The sequence below is a fragment of the Dromiciops gliroides genome, chromosome 5 (genome assembly GCF_019393635.1).
Source record: "Dromiciops gliroides isolate mDroGli1 chromosome 5, mDroGli1.pri, whole genome shotgun sequence".
NCBI lineage: Eukaryota > Metazoa > Chordata > Mammalia > Microbiotheria > Microbiotheriidae > Dromiciops > Dromiciops gliroides.
In genome coordinates, this window is record NC_057865.1 from 155,413,637 (window position 1) to 155,430,711 (window position 17,075).

The 17,075-nt window shown below is 35.7% G+C and overlaps 1 protein-coding gene and 1 non-coding gene across 5 annotated transcripts in view; both read right to left on the bottom strand.

Annotated features, from left to right (window-relative positions):
• The window catches only part of CACNA2D1 (calcium voltage-gated channel auxiliary subunit alpha2delta 1), a 720,406-nt gene that overhangs the window by 12,931 nt on the left and 690,400 nt on the right, over nt 1-17,075 (bottom strand). For all 4 annotated transcript variants that reach the window (XM_043965811.1, XM_043965813.1, XM_043965810.1 and 1 more), the window contains 7 exons: nt 15,729-15,800; nt 14,830-14,982; nt 14,620-14,672; nt 11,076-11,131; nt 9,979-10,108; nt 3,913-4,022; nt 1,203-1,285 (listed from right to left, as the gene is read on the bottom strand). In XM_043965811.1, the coding sequence (XP_043821746.1) occupies nt 1,203-1,285; nt 3,913-4,022; nt 9,979-10,108; nt 11,076-11,131; nt 14,620-14,672; nt 14,830-14,982; nt 15,729-15,800 (657 nt within the window). The remainder of the gene's footprint in view (nt 1-1,202; nt 1,286-3,912; nt 4,023-9,978; nt 10,109-11,075; nt 11,132-14,619; nt 14,673-14,829; nt 14,983-15,728; nt 15,801-17,075) is intronic.
• Nucleotides 741-848, bottom strand: LOC122730305. The gene has a single exon (XR_006353489.1). It is a non-coding gene; the product is annotated as a U6 spliceosomal RNA (small nuclear RNA).

The window sequence follows — 17,075 nt, forward strand, 5'->3', positions numbered from 1 at the left end:
CCCCAAAACTATATTCTTGATAAAAAAAAATTAATAAGTTCAACTTGATAAAAATTCCTTAAGAAACATTGAAATAAGATAGTGTTGAGGGCGCAGAGCACCCCAGAAATTCTCCGGGGCACACCAAGGAATCTTCTCCTTGAGAAACTAAACCAGAGAACCGATAAGCCTAGAGAATCAGATGGAGCTAGTTTAGGCCTCCACCCTTCATTCTGATCTCCCTTACCCCTGGGGAGATAACTTTGGGTGTGGCTGTGGCCTTTGTGTCCTGAAGAGAGAGATGGCTTGAGAGATCCATAACTACCCCTTGCCCAATTCCTCTAGCCACCACCAGTGGGGGATGGTCCTCCCTCACTAAAGGAACTTTCCACAGACAAATGGTCACCACCTCCCCCCATCAGTCTTCTATAAAAGTACCTGCCAGTCTCCTGCCTGAGGAGATTGGTACCTTAGAGCCAAGTGCTTCGTTCCATACCTATCTCCCCATGAGAAGTCCAAGGATTTCTTTCATGGTTTCCCTCCCCACCCTTCTCTTCCCTTGCCCCTAAATAAACTACCATCTTATTCTAACTGCTTTTGTGTGCAAGAGGGTGTAATTCTTTAAAGAGGAATTCCTAAGAACCCCAACCCATAACCCAACCTGTACCCCATTCCCCCCCACCCCATTTCCCCCTATAACAATAGAAATAAAAATAAAAGCATTCTAATATTTTCAGTCATCAAAAATACAATAATTCATTATAGAAAGTGACATTTTCTTCATGAATTTGTGTCATCCTTGCACAGGGGCCATGCTAATCTTCTCTGTATCGTTCCAATTTTAGTATATGTGCTGCTGAAGCAAGCACAGAAAGTGACATTTTTAACATGCCTCTAGTTAAGCAGAAAAACATGTTTCTGTCATCATCCAATCAGATTTTTAACCTGGATTCATCAATACCAAATTAGTAGGATTTGTGTATGAAAGTACAATTTTTATAGAAAATGCAGATAAAAGAAGCAAATGTTAATTTTATGTTAACTATGAAATACATTGAAATGAAAAGTCAACAATCTCACCAAGTAGAGCATGTTCAATGAGAAAAATTAGGCTAAGACAGTTCAGTTAAAACAGTTTACATTTGTTTGAAACATCACATTTATTCTTCATGATATTTACTGATCATTGGTAATATTTTAGTAGTTTTTCAGCTTAAGCTTACCGTCAAATTGTTATCGAAGCATACATCAGGTCCTTTTCTATATCTCGGTTGCTTAACCATGTCACAAGGATCTGGCCCATCAGCTAAAAAAAAACCTGGTTAAGGAAAATGAAAGCATTTTTTCCCAAAGAAATAGAAATGCAGTTGATCAGAAACATTATAAATGTATATTTTTAAAGAAAAAAAAATCACCAAGGAGCTGTTCCTGTGAGTACAGATGCTAGAGATCAATTACTTCCACCACCAAGAATTAAGCACCTAAGATTTCCAAGGCACTATGTGCTAGGGGCTGGGATTTCAAAGATCAAACCAGAAAAAGTCCTTGCCTTCAAGTAGGTTATATAGTATCAGACGGAACAATGTGTACCTATATAATACAAATTATATACAAAATAAATATACAAGGTAGTTGGAAGAGAGGGAAAGCACCAGATTCAGGGGAGATCAGGAAAAGTCTGAAACTAGGTATTCTGAGACAAAGGTGAAGAAGGGAGTGCACTAAAGCCTATAAAAAGGTATGGAGATGAGATAGGGGATATCGCATGTGAAGAACATGAAGTATAGGAGGGTTTGACTAGACCATAGCATACAAGAAGAAATCTGGAAAGCTAATCCAAGGAAAGTAAAGTATGAGCCAGCTGAAAGCTAATGGTTTTGGAGACAGTTTTATAAGGTTTTAGTCATAATTGAGTCACTTAATCCCAATTTTACCTGGTTTGTCTTCTATTTGCTATGAAATACAGTGGTATGTAGTGTAGAAATAGCACCCTAGGCCAGTCTTGCCTTATTGTGTTTCCAAAAAACTTGATATTATTGCCAAAGCCAGTAGAGTCTCTTCCTCCCCCCCACTCTCATTATAACAAACTTCATTATCCCCCTGTTGCCCCCCAACAGATTAGGATTTTACTAATATTAAGAAATTGTGGAAAGAGTATTCCCATGGGAGAGTATGTTGCCTGTGAGAAGAAATTCAATGAAAAACCTGCTCAAATTTCTAAATTTATTCTAATAAAGTTCCAATCACAATTCAGTCTCCTACCTTTGTATTTCCTTCTTCTGACATTGTATTACCCCCCATTTGTCTTTCAACTCAGTACTCATTCCTTTCATTCTTTGTCTTCTCAATCCTGTTGCAAAACTCTAAATAGTTCAGCTTTATAGGAACCATGGGACCTGTGACACCTGCTTTCATTCTCCCCTTGTGGCTAAAAGTAATAATAAAATGGTCTTACCTCAATCAGACAACTTTTCATCAATAGTCATATGCTATCTATTTTATAAATATAGATAACATTTTTTTTTTTGCAGGACAATGAGGGTTAAGTGACTTGCCCAGGATCACACAGCTAGTTAGTGTCAAGTGTCTGAGGCTGGACTTGAACTCAGGTCCTCCTGAATCCAGAGCCAGTGCTTCATCCACTGTGCCATCTAGATGCCCCCATGCTATCTATTTTATACCTGGGACAAAACCAGCTTAATCAAATGGATAGGTAGGATTAATTCATTTGAATAGATTCGGAAACCAAAGATATCTTCCCTATTTGTTTGGCTTTCATTCCAGCAACTATTTTTGAAGAGAGATCAAAGACTAGAGGAGACAAAAGGGTATTTATATGAATTCACATGTGTCTTCCTTGCTACCTCAAATCTCAATACCTATTAGCTATTCCTTATGATATATCATAATAGTTAGAGAATCCTTAATGTTTGAAGAGATCTCAGAAATCAGCTGGACTAGTGGTAGAAAATTCAAACAGAAATGAGGAAAATTAATCCATGCATAAGGGTTCTTGGGGATCACATAGTGACTTGGTTTTAATATATAAAATTATCTATGTCTTATTTTTAATTATTTTGTTAAATATTTCCCAGTTTCATTTTAATCTGGTTTGGGCCATATATGGCCTAAAGACCAAGTGTTTAATACCTCTGTTCTAAACCAATTCATACATAAAGGAAAAATCCCATCTATAACATCAAGAATATGCTTTTATATGTCCAATGATGTATAAACTAATTGTCTTAAGAGGCAGCTCATTCCCTTTTTTGGATGGATATAACTGTTAGGGAGCAACTAGGTGGCACACTGGATAGAGCCCTGTACTTGAAAGACTTATCTTCATGGGATAAGATATGATCTCAAACACTTACTAGCTGTGTGACCCTGGGCAAGTCACAACCCTGTTTGGCTCAGTACCTCATTTGTAAAATGGGCCAGAGAAGGAAATGGCAAATCACTCCACTATCATTGCCAAGAAAACCCCAAATGAAATCACGAAGAGTGGGCCATGACAGACAACTCAACAACAATAACAACAAAATAACTGTTAGGATGACAGGGTCATTTAGATTTGCAAGGGACCTTAGAAGTCATGGGTCCCAACCCCTGCATTTTAGAGATGAGGGTCAAGGGAAGTGATTGGACTTGCTCAGGTTCACACAGTTATTGTGTCTTATAACCTTGCCTTCTGGAACAGGATTCAGAGCTAGAAGAGATGATACTTTATACATGAGAAAAATTGAAACCCATAATCATAATAATATCCAGTTTGAAAGGAGTAGCAGGACCAGGATTTAAATCCAGGTCCTTTTCACAGCAAATCGAATTATTTTCTAACATCAAAGCTAAAACAAACAACAAATAGTACTTGTAGTAACTTACTATACAAGATAGTCTGAATTCATGAGGAAGTCTGCCCGTAAAGGATACAAGTCTGTTCAGCTTGGATTAGTACCCGTGTATCACAAGGACATGTCCCCTTGCCATCAACAATTATGAATATTAAGTTGGTATTCATAAGCTTTTCTACATGAAATATTCTGGAAAATAAATGTTTAAAACATCATGCGGAAAGAACACTATAATTTGAAGTTAAATAACACTCAAGATTTTCCACTTGTGCAACCATAAAACTTTGACTTATGAAACTTAATTACATAATAACTTCAATAACATTAATTTCTAGAGTAGAAGGAATACCATTTTTTATCCACTAACATATACACGATACTCTTTCAAATTGGCCTACTATAAAATAGAAACAAAAGGCAAACAAAAACTTGATTGTAACCACAACCTGGCAATTTAGCTATAAATTATCAATATGGAAATTTTAATTACAATGAATTTTAAAATTAAAAGACATAATTTATGATTTAATTTTTTTCTACCATTGCAAAACTTTAAGCCAGATTTTATGCTATCTATTCATTAGCTTTTAAAAAATAAACTAAATTTCTTTCCCATTACCTTTGTGCATAATTATCAGTTTTCTCCTGATTGTCCACTGAATGACATTAACAATAAAGTATATTACAAGTGCAATTATATTAAAAATTACAATTATAAGTTAAAATGTTATGATTAAATGAAGGTTTATTTAAATGCCCAAATGCTATGATCTAGTACCTTTTCATTATTAAAAAAAAACCTCTTTGAAATTTCTATTCTATATCCAAAGGCTCCCTTCTTGCAAATTTCAAGTGACTTATTGGGTTTATGAGAGGCAGCATGATGTGGTGGATAGAGAACTGGAGCCTCAGAGGTAGAAAGACCTGGGTTCTAAATCCTGCCTTAGAAACATATTGGGGGATGGCTAGGTGGTGCAGTGGATAAAACACTGGCCCTGGATGCAGGTGGACCTGAGTTCAAATTTGGCCTCAGACACTTGACACTTACTAGCTGTGTGACCCTGGGCAAGTCACTTAACCCTCATTGCACCGCAACAAACAAAAAAAAAGAAACATATTGGATGTGTGACCCTGAGCAATTGCTTAACTTATTATTATTCTAGGCATTTCTCTAAGACTTTAAGTTGCATGGGGCAGCTAGGTGGCACAGTGGATAGAGCACCGGCCCTGGATTCAGGAGGACCTGAGTTCAAATCCGACCTCAGACAGTTAACAATTACTAGCTGTGTGACCCTAGGCAAGTCACTTAACCCCAATTGCCTCAAAAAAAGAAAAAGACTTTAAGTTGCAGAGAAAGTGCCAGCCTACATTAGTAGATAAAGTTTCTTCATTTGGGAGTTCCTTACTTCAACCATAGGTCCAATTCCTATCCCTGTCTTTTACAGGATTACTGATTGAGAACTATAGGGATCTCAGTTATCTTGTCTCTACCCCCTCACTTTACAGATAAGGTCATTAAGGCCCAGAAAGGTGAACCAAGATACCCAATGCCACAGAAATAGCCAGTGATAGAGTTGGGATTTGAACCTAGGTCCTCTGATTCCAAATTAAACGTGCTCTCCACTGTTCTGCTCTTCCTTATGACAGAGACAAGAGGTAGAATGGCAAAAATTATATTCTAAAAATTAAATGTAACTCTTTCTGTCTTTAAGACTGATATACTTTTGTTTCAATTTTTGCATTTCCTTCAAATGATCACAATTTTTGATGTCTGTGAACTCTTCACAAATGATTAATTTTTAGAGTTGTGTATCCTAAAATGAAATGCAAATGACTCATTAAATAGAACTTAGAATCATTGTTTAACTTACAAATAATGAACAAAATGCTCTCTCTTGTGGATGGTGTGTGTATTATATGTATTGGAGGGAGCAGGAAGAGAGGACACCATTCATTGTACAGGCAAAAAAGAATAGTAATGTGATGCTTAAAGCTAAGCAGAGAATTCTTGGGTTTCTGGAGTAAAGCAAAGGTAGAAAAAGCAACATGGATTAGTGCTTAGAGTGCTGAATCTGGAGTCAGAGAGGCCTAAGTGGGAATCCTGCCTCAAGTTCCTCAACTTTTAAATGGTAGAGGAGGACTTGAGAGCCCTTAAAGTACCTTTCACCTAGAAGTCTATGATTCAACAGGGTCATAGGATAAGGGTTTTTAGAAATTGAATAGACCTCAGAGGTCTGGTCCAACCCCCTCATGTTCAGATAAGGAAACTGAGTCATAGAGAGCTCATGTTACTTTCCAAGGGTCACTCAGCTAATGAGTATGTGAGTTGAGATTTGAATCCAGGTCTTCAAGGGCCAACTCCATTATGCTGCTTCTCAGTTATTGAACAGAGAGGAAAAAATTTATGTTTTAGTGTAAATGCCTACTAAACCCAATAATTATTATTTTATAGTTAATTTAATAACAAGTTAATTTAATAATAAATTTGTCCTCCCTGCAGAGGCTCATAATTTAATATTTTATGTTCTTTCTTTCAATAACTATGTTGGCTCAGTTCTCTATATTTAGAAGAAAAATGACATGTTGAAAAACTTAGTTTCCCAACTGAACCCCTTGTTGTTGTCAGTTGTGTCTGACTCTGTGACCCCATTCTGGATTTTTGTGGCAAAGATACTGGGGTGGTTTGACATTTGCTTCTCTAGCTCATTTTACAAGTGAGGAAACTGAGGCAAAAAGGGTTAAGTGACTTGACCAGCATCATATAGCTAGTAAATGGATTTAAGAACTCAGGTCCTCCTGACTCCAGGGCCATTGCTCTATCCATTATGCCACCTAGCTGCCCAGAAGTTGTAAGCAGCAGTATTTATCAGTTACCAAATATTGATCAGATATTTATCAGAGTGCTCTTTGCATGATACCAACATCAGCTAAACCTTCTAGATAAACCAGGATGAAAAATACTAAGACATCGCTCAGAACTGCCTGAATTTTCTTAAATTTAGATTATGCTTACTTCTCTAATCTAACCAGGTAAATGACATACATTATATATATGCACATACTATGAAAATAGTCTCTTTCCTTAACTGCCAATTTTTACACCATCCATTAATTTTATCATATGCTCTCTTTTTTCTTTGGTTAAGTGAGGATTTTGTCTATATATTTACTCATTTTTTTTTTAAATGAGAATACATAGAGAATCTGAGATGTACTAAGCCTGGGGGAATTCTGGGTGTGGGTAAAATAATTCCCTCTACCTACCATAGTTAGAAACCCTACTCTAAATTAGTTGATAATCCAAAGAAATAGCTTGGGGGTAATAAAACTTTTAAAGGCCTTGTTCTGAGCTGGGTAGTGTCAGATGATAGATTGGTACTCAGCTCTTAATTATATATCATACAAATTGTACACAGATGCCAAGGCTTTTTTTTTTTTAACTATGCTTGTGACTGCCCTGACAAGCCAATAAATTGGGCATATGTTTGATACACTTATTATTTTTTTTAAACTTTTTGGGGGGGTGGGGGTGGGCAGGGCAAAGAGGGTTAAGTGACTTGTCCAGGGTCACACAGCTAGTAAATGTCAAGTGTGGCCTTAGGGCCAGATTTGAACTCAGGTCCTTCTGAATCCAGGGCCAGTGCTTTATCCACTGTGTCACCTAGCTGCTTCACACTTATTATTTTTAATAGAGGTGTTATCTGGTCAATTCTACCTCCCTAGGATCTAGATCTCCCTCTCCCTCCCTCCCTCCCTCCCTCCCCTTCTCTCTCCCCTTCTCCCCTACCCCCTCTCCCCCTCTCCCCTCCCCCACCCTCTCCACTCACACCACAACTACCCCAGGTCACAGGGATCACCTCTCACTAAGACTATTGAAAATGCTTCCTACTGAGTATCCTGTTATTCCTTATCTTCATTTTGCTAGCTACACTTTGCATAGCTGCCAAATGGATATCTCTGAATATCACCCTGTCCCTCTTCTATTCAAGAAGCTACATTGGCTCCCTATTGTCTCAAGGCTAAAATAAAACATGGACATTTAAATTTCTTCGTAGTTTGTTTATCTTATCTAGGCTGATCAAATAATACTATGCTCACACACCATGCATTTCCAACAAGTTGCCCTACTAGCTGTTCCCTGTACTTAATATTCTATCCCTGTCAGCTGTGCCTTTGGACAGGCTATCTTTCAGTCTTGGGTTGCTCTACCTCTTCACCTCTGCCTCTTGGAACCCCTTACTCCTTCCAAGGCTTAGCTAACCTCTTCAAGATCTTTCCTGATTTCTCTCTTCGTGCCCCATCCTAACCCAATTATTTTGTATCTTTTGCATTTACTTTTCTGAGTACATGCTGAATCTTCCCAGTAGAATGGAAAATTGAGGAACTAAGGGTATGTCCTTTTGGTTTTTGGATCTCTGCACCTAGCAACAGTAATCATTAACTAATAGGCACTCAATAAATTCTTGATGAATTTAAAAGATTTGAATGGTGAACAAGTTTTTGTATATGTATTCTAAACAACTGTTTAACATTGTAAGTTACAGCGCCATATTTTTTAAGGCAATTTCTACATCAGAGGTGAGTCCACACTTATAAAATCATGGAATGGATGTTACAAAAAGCTTTTGCCACCCACAAGTAAAATGGATGTATCATGATTTCTCATAATTTAGTGGAGAGAGATTTGGCCCAAGAATAGGGAAGTTGAGCTAATTGGTCAATATAGAAATAAAAAATATAGTTCATTTTATCAGGCATGTGACCAAAAGGCCAAAGGTATACTCTTTGAGCAAGGGAAATGATTTTCTCTATATTTAAAGATACATTGAATTTCCTGTGCTCTAAGAAAATTGTTTATAAATATGAACAGATTAAAATATGTACTTGTATCATTTTGGGGAGCTTCCTGTTGGTGGCAGTCTCCCCAAGAAGGCAATCTACCCATGATTTAGTAGATGAGTACTAGCCTGAATCACTAAGCTTAGTGAAATAGCTAGTAATTGTGAGTGGAGGAGGATTTGAAGTCATAGTTTCCTTATTCTATAACTAGCACTCCTTTTAGTTGGTTAACCTACCTCTGTTATTAAAAAAATAAAATAGAAATAAATGCTTGGGAACCACACTTGATAACTAACCTTTTATTTGGCTAGAGGTCCCTAAGTACTATTTTGTTTGGCACACTCCCATCCCCAGCCCCACAGTCATGTCATAAAACAGGATGAAATATCAATGCTTGTGAAATAGGAAACATAATCCATCCACCTCCTCTATGTTCTGCTTATGTGGCTAGAAGGATTACACTTTAATTTATTTTTCTATGCTATGATTTAAGAAAGGCATCCACAAATCTCTTAAATTAAGACATGCAGATTAGAATGTTTATTTGATATTGGTATCATATATACAGCAGGCTCTGAGAAATGTTGGAAACAATTTTTTTCCTTACTATTTAGTACAACAACCTGAAGTTATTTTTAATTTTTGTTATTAATGTTGGGAATCCAAATTCTGTAGGATGTTCTTTGGTCCTCTAAGTTTAGAGAGCTGAGGTGAAGTGGGCATTTTCTCCTTTCAAGAAAAGCTCAGTTCAGTTGTCACTCCCTCTGTATAGCCTCCTGAAATTGTCCTCAAATTCCTCTCATCCAGTCCCAGCTGAAAATGTCCTCCTAGTTCTAAACTTCTGGGGGAACTCTGTCTGACTTGCCTCCTCTCTAGCTCCAATCATTCTCCACCTTGCATCATCTTATTTGTGTATATCTACCTGTGGTAGAGCCTTCTGAGCTCATATTGGCCTGATCAGCCACACTGGACACACTACATTGACACCAACATAGTAATGTTATTTTGTTCCTCTTCCAGTAGGAAGGACAACAACCTTCCACCCTAGTTGGAAGAAATTTGCCTAAAGGCAGGACTGAATCATTTCAAATTTTGCATATCCAGTGCCTACAGAGGTGATTTGTACAAAGGTTACTTTAATATCTCCTTTGAATTGAATACAGTTAACTTTCTCAATTGTGAGTTCCCCAAAGCAAAACTGTCTGCTTCCATTATTTTCTACTGCAGAATAAAGTGAGCCAATGGATAGACAAAATTTTCAGAAAATGAGTATTAGTCCAGCAGTTTATAAAGAAGAAAAAAATACCTGGAACAGTTTCCACAGTCCAATACCCCACTAAATGATTTACTATCATTGTCAAAGAAATATTGAGTTTGTTCAGTAATGCAGCTCTGCTTTGATAGCACAGTAGAAAAATCATCATCATCCACGTCCACTGTGGAAAAAAAAATCATGAGAGGAAAAGTTTTGGTCAGTTGTGTCTGAATTCTTCACCGGATACTAGGAGCTTAGAGTTGGAGGGAACCTCTGAGGCCATCATGTGAAAAAGTGTATCGAAATGAGAATCCCCTCTATAATGACTCATGATAGACAATCATCTGGCCTTTACTTATAGACCTCTAAGAAAGGTGAACTCAATACTCCCTTGAAGCAACCCATTTATTTTTGTATAGCTTTAAGGGTTAGGTGGGTTTTACATATATTGGACAAAAATCTGCCTCTTTTCAACTTATATATACAGCCCATTTAAATTTGAGGTCAAGTAAAATAAATCTATTCACACTTTCGCATGAATTGAATTTAGCTATCATGCTCCTGACAGTCTTTTCTAAGTAAACATATCCCAGGTTCTTCAAAAGTTTCCTGACATATAGAATGGCATCAAGCATCTCACCATCCTGTTTACTATTTTCTTTTTTCTTTTTTTTTTTACATATAAGGTATTTTATTTTTTCCGTTACATGTAAAGATAGTTCTCAACTTTTGTTTATTGTTTACTGTTTTCTAAATGCTATTTGTCACTGTCATTGTCCTGTCTGACCAAGGCAGAATATGTCCTCCTTAATGTAGCTGAAGGTTTTTTGTTTGTTTTTTGCTATGCTGCACCATAGTCTCAAGCAAACTTGTAGTCCAAATAAAGCATCAATTTTTTTAATATGACCATAAACATTTCTTATAGAGCAATATATACTCATTGAAATAGAGGTAATATTATACTAGTTCACAGAACAGAGAAAAGAATAGGTAAAGGAAGTTTTATTTAGGTGCAGATGAGGAAAAATTCAGTATTCCACCCACTAAAGTACCATCCCACCACACTTTAAATTTATGGGAAAGAGATATCCTGCACCTTGTAATAGAAAAGAATTTCCTATGTAGGAAGGATATAGGCATTGACATACCCGCCTCAAGAAGCCTTGGAAAAGTCAGACTCAAAATCAACTGCTGTAGGATAGACCTGTATAATAAAAGAATGAACATTTTCAAAACAAAAACAGAATTTTTATTAGATCTAATATTCAGATGCATCTGTGATCTTAATAGTCTTGAGTATTCTTTTCAGATAGCCTCTATTCCTGTGCATGTCTTTACTGAACCTTATTACAAGGAATGCTACTGATATAGGACAGTCTTTGATTCCTCTCCATGTCATAAGACTACCAGTGGAACATGCAAACTTTCCAATTTTTTACTATCGCCTTGCAATGAGCCCATCTTTTTGGATCACGCATTTTATGACATCCACAATTCCTTATTTACAATGTTTTTATTTTCATTTATTTATTGGTGAGGCAATGGGGGTTAAGTGACTTGCCCAGGGTCACACAGCTAGTAAGTGTCAAGTGTCTGAGGCTGGATTTGAACTCAGGTCCCCCTGAATCCAGGGCTGGTGCTTCATCCACTGTGCCACCTAGCTGCCCCATTTACAATGTTTTTGGCCTACTCAGATTCACTATTCATGTGTCTTGCTTTTCATGTGTTCATGTGTCATGCTTTCTGAGTGATACTTATTTTTAGTTATTACAAAGATCACTACGTATGATGACCACAGCCATGAAATTAAGACACTTGCTCCTTCGAAGGAAGGCCATGGCAAATCTGGACAGCATACTAAAAATCAGAGACATTACCTTGCCAACAAAGGTCTGTATTTAAAGCTATGGTTTTTCCAGTAGCAAATGGATGGCTGTGAAAGGTGGGCCAAGTGCTGCAGAACTGACACTTTTGATTTGCAGTGCTGGAGAAGACTTTTTTTTTTTTTTGGTGAGGCAGTTGGGGTTAAGTGACTTGCCTAGGGTCACACAGCTAGTGATAAGTGTCTGAGGTCAGATTTGAACTCAGGTCCTCCTGAATCCAGGGCTGGTGCTCTATCCACTGCGCCACCTAACTGCCTCTGGAGAAGACTTTTGAGAGTCCCTTGGACATCAAGGAGGTCAAATCAGTCAATACTTAAAGAAATGAATTCATGGTATTCATTGGAAGATCAAATAATAAAGTTGAAGCTTAAATACTTTGAGAATCCCATGAGAACATGGGATTCATTGGAAAAGACCCTGATGTTGGGAAAGATTGAAGGCAAAAGGAAAAACTGGATTCCCAAGGATGAGATAGTATCATGTAAACAACAAACATAAATGTAGACAGACTTTGAGAGATAGTGGAGGACAAAGGGGCCTGATGTCCTATGGTCCATGGGGTCATAAAGAGTCAGACATGACTAAAAAACAACATTAACATATGTTATACATCAACAACAATAGACTATTGGGAAGAATATCCAGCATTTAGCTCAGTACCTAGAACATAATAGATGTTTAGTAAATGCTTCTTGATTTAGTAAGGGCTTAAGTTTGTTGGACTATCTTAATCTAGATCTTAATGTTATTAAAACAAATTTCATATTTCCATAGCAACTTTCATGACACAGAGACACTGTTTTATGACAATTGATGTGATATGTCCTTCCTCTGATTATTGTTGTGAAGGAAAGCAAAAAATGCCTTTTGGGTATTTTTATTGAAGTGTTATTCTCATAAAACAATTAGAGAAGTATGACCTAAGAGTCTTTATTAACAGTCTAACTGCATTTGTCTAGATCAGCTAGAGTATAAATTCAAATTTATAATTCAACTCACAAAATACATGCAATAAATACAATTTAGTTAATTGAAACTGACTTTCTTTGTTTTTGTTTTTGTTTTTTTTTGTGAGGCAATTGGGGTTAAGTAACTTGCCCAGGGCCACACAACTAGTAAGTGTTAAGTGTCTTAGGTTGGATTTGAACTCAGGTCCTCCTGAATCCAAGGCCAGTGCTCTATCCACTGTGCCAACTAGCTGCCCCCTGACTTTCACATTTTAATAGAATTTTAATTAAATAATACAATTGCATTCATGAAAATGCTCTATGTCACTGTTTTCATTATCTAGTGTGATTTTACTTCTTTGAAGATTTTAATGTTAATGATTTTGGGCTGCATGTAGCGTCTTTGGAAAAATTTTTGTGATTAAAGGATGGGCTAGTTTTTGTTTTGAGATTATGGACACATTTCTCTGAAATCAATCCTGGTCACTCTTTTCCTCATTTGGGTTCACTGTCCATAAGTAGTTTCTGTCTTTCCAAAATTGTATATTTATGAACTGATTTTGATGGGTTATACATCCAACTTGATATACTAGTCTGGACATTAGCATACCTAATATACTCATTTTGCCTCTCTGGATTCCCAAGCTGAACTCCTCTGAGAAGTGTTAGATTCATTTAGGAGCCACTGTAATGTTCAAGTGGCTGGATAAAATCAGCAGGATACCATCTGCAAACAAGAGCATCTGGCAGATCTTACCACCTTTATAAAATCCTTCCATTTAGTTTCTGTTCTGCTTATCCTGCATGAACATGGCAAACACCTTTGGCCAGTATATACCTTGTTAGAAGAGACCCAACAAGCCTAGTAATGTTTTGCTATATTAAATCAAATATGCTCAACAAAATGTACCCAAGAAAAAAGGCAATGATGAGAAACTTTCTACTTTTTAGTCAGTTGTGTAACTATCCTTTTTAATAGTTTATATAAGCATTACGATAATTTGTAAAATAATTTTTTGTGTAGCAAAAATTATGGTTTACTATTAATTATTATATGTTATAGTTGTTATAGTTTAATATTGTTGATAGAGATAAAAACAATTAGGCAAAATCTTGATTTTATAATACTAGTATTTCAAATGAAAATAGCTGACTCTAACAGTCCAATGCTACATCTACTATATCACAATTTAAAGAAAATAAATGAAAACTAATTTATGTGGCTGTTACAGTACTCTGAGCAGTTGAGAAAAAAGACTTTTCAGATGGTATAAACAAAAGTTATGTCTCGAAATTGTCCTTTATCAATCACAGAAAGCTTTATGGGCAGTGGTGATGGGAGCTGTCCAAATGTAGCTAGTGTTCTGCTGAAAGTACATAGAGACAAAGCATGAATGTACTTGTAGAACATTGAGTAGAATAAATTGAGTAAACTTCAATTAGGAAGGAGAAATATGAGCATTTTGCTACAAGGGAAGTAGTTTCAGGGCACACCAGTTCTTAATAATGATTGTTAACAAAGCCACTAATAATCAGAGAATCATCATAATTAAGAAAATTATTAAAACCTATTGTCAAGGGGATAGCTAGGTGGTGCAGTGGATAAAATTCTGGCCCTGGATTCAGGAGGACCTGAGTTCAAATATGACCTCAGACACTTGACACTTACTAGCTGTGTGACCCTGGGCAAGTCACTTAACCCTCATTGCTCTGCAAAAAAACAAAACAAAACAAAACAAATAACAACACACACACACACACAAAACCCTGATAGTTTTTTAAAAAAAACACCATATTGTTATGCCATTATTCCCTTCTTGTATTATTACTTGGAGTTTCCAACTAATGGAGTTTCCACTTACCATGCAGCAGCAGTGGCCCACCAACCTATGTGCAAAATATCTGCTATCGATGGCTTAAAAAAAATAGAAGAAAAGGACACTTGGTTAATCTAGCATCTTTCCAATGCATTTAATGAAAGTGAAGATATTACTTCCCAAAGTGCTTTGGTTGTTTTTGATTGGACTTATGTATTATTTTAAGAATTGATTAACAATCTGAGAGTTACTCACCACATATGATGAACGATTTCCTGCTCCTTGTTTTGGTGAACTACCAGGGTCACAAACAGATTGATAATCATAAGATTTATTAAAGGCATATACAGACACATTAATGAGGTGTCTCATCAAGCTTGGATCAATCTCTCCAAAGAATCTCCCAATCTAGTACAGAAGAAGGGTGAAATTAGGTTCAAACTACTTAGCCAAATGATGACATCTGAACCATAACCACTAAATGAAATAACAATAATTTAAAAGTGAAAGGAAACTAGAGAATGTTTCTTTTAAAGCACTTAGTCTTTTGACAAATTAGAATTACCTTACTGCCATGAAAAGGAAACTAAAGCTATTTTTCTCCTTCTATTGCTATCTATGTAATTTTAAATATTATTTTAATTAAACATAAATAAAAATCATATGGAAGTAGAAAAACATAGAAACGCTATCTGTATTAACTTTTGCATGCATCAAGATAAACATGGTTTTTGTTTAATTTGAATATGTTTTTGTTGAATCTATTTTTTTACTAGGATAAAATTTCTTTGCATGTTTTATATTAATGGAAATTATTGGTATAATGATATTTAACAATTGTTAGGTAAATGAAGTAACTGAATCATATACAATAAAAAATATATATATGTTGACTAATCAATCTAAAAATCTTTTCACTTATACCCATGAAGCTATTATACATCTAGTTGCTTCTGGGGTGGAAATTTCAAATGTATAAATAGTAATTACAAGTTGGATTTTGTATTTATTTCTTAATTGGCCAACTTTTAAATCATTTATGAAAGAAAATTTTAACTAATAGAAATATTGTTTCATATTTTGCATTAGCATTTAAAATTTTAAACAATAGAGCAAATGAGTCAGTATGCCTATCATCTACATTATATACATACCTGGTTAGTATCTTCATCATGATTTGACATTAAAAGGAACCCACCATCATCTAGAATTACACAATCCATTACCTACAAAAATACAAGCAATGGTGAAATTGTAAAAGTCCTCTAAACCTTCATATATAGCTATTTTAATAAATAAAAAAGATAAGGACAATAGAAATAGGGAAAAAATCCTAAGTGACTCTTTTCTCTTTGGTTCAAGTGATTCTGAACAACATACAGAAATTGATCGTATACAGAGAATCCTAGTATTGGAAGGGACTACAGGAGATCATCTAGTACATTCTCTGGCATTTTGGAAAGCAAGTTTATACCTACAAATCAGTAAGAGGTTGGATCAAAGAGTTTCAAAGTTTTTGGAAATGATCCCCAAAGTTTAGTCTGTACCTAAACAGGAAACCCTTTTGCAACATCTTTAAGAAATGGTCATCCAGAGTCTACTTAAAGGCTAATAGTGATACTACCTCTCAAGGTAGCCCATCCTGCTTTGTGGGGGGGACTTTTATTCTTTTGTTTTCAAAATAAATTGTGTTTTAACTTCCTTGGGAAAGTATTTGTATACATGACAAAACAAATTAAAAAAAAAAAGAAAAAGGGAAAAAATAATGTAACTAAAGTTATTCGCAGATTGTTGAAACAAAAGATAAATGTATCAACTTTGATAAGATAGAAGCAAAATATTCATGTTTGTTTCTGTGACCACTTCTGTCTATTTCATTAACTTTTATTGCAGGATTTTATTTTCTTTATTAACATGACCATGAATGATATTTTGTTTGTGTAGATATGCTTTTTTTCTCTTTGCATCATTTTATTTAGTTCTTTACACATTTCTCAGTATTCTTCATATTCATAATTTCTTTTGTCATAACGTTCTATTACATGTTTAGCATAATTCACTTATCAATCTGTAAACCAATAGTTTGTTCCCATAGTTTTGCTAATACAAATAATGTAATTTGGAATAGTTTGTATAATATTTTTATTTCAAGTCTCTAATGTCCTTGGCGGTAAAATCTTAGTAATGAAATCTCTGATTCACTGAGATGGATATTTTAAGAACTTGAATGAATATAAAATTCCACTCCTTAATCTCTTGCAATTTGGCTTCAGATCCCATTAACTGACAAATTGCTTTTGCCAAGCCATCTCTGAGTTTATAAGTCCAATGGCCTTTCCTCAGTTCTTATTCTCCTTAATCTGTCTACAGTTTTCTACTACTCTCAGCTCTTGGCTTCTGAGACATTGCTCTCTCCTGTTTCTCCTACCTTTATGATTCTTCCTTTCATTCTCATTTGCTACATCATTACCTTTTTCCTTTCCATTAATTATAAATATCTT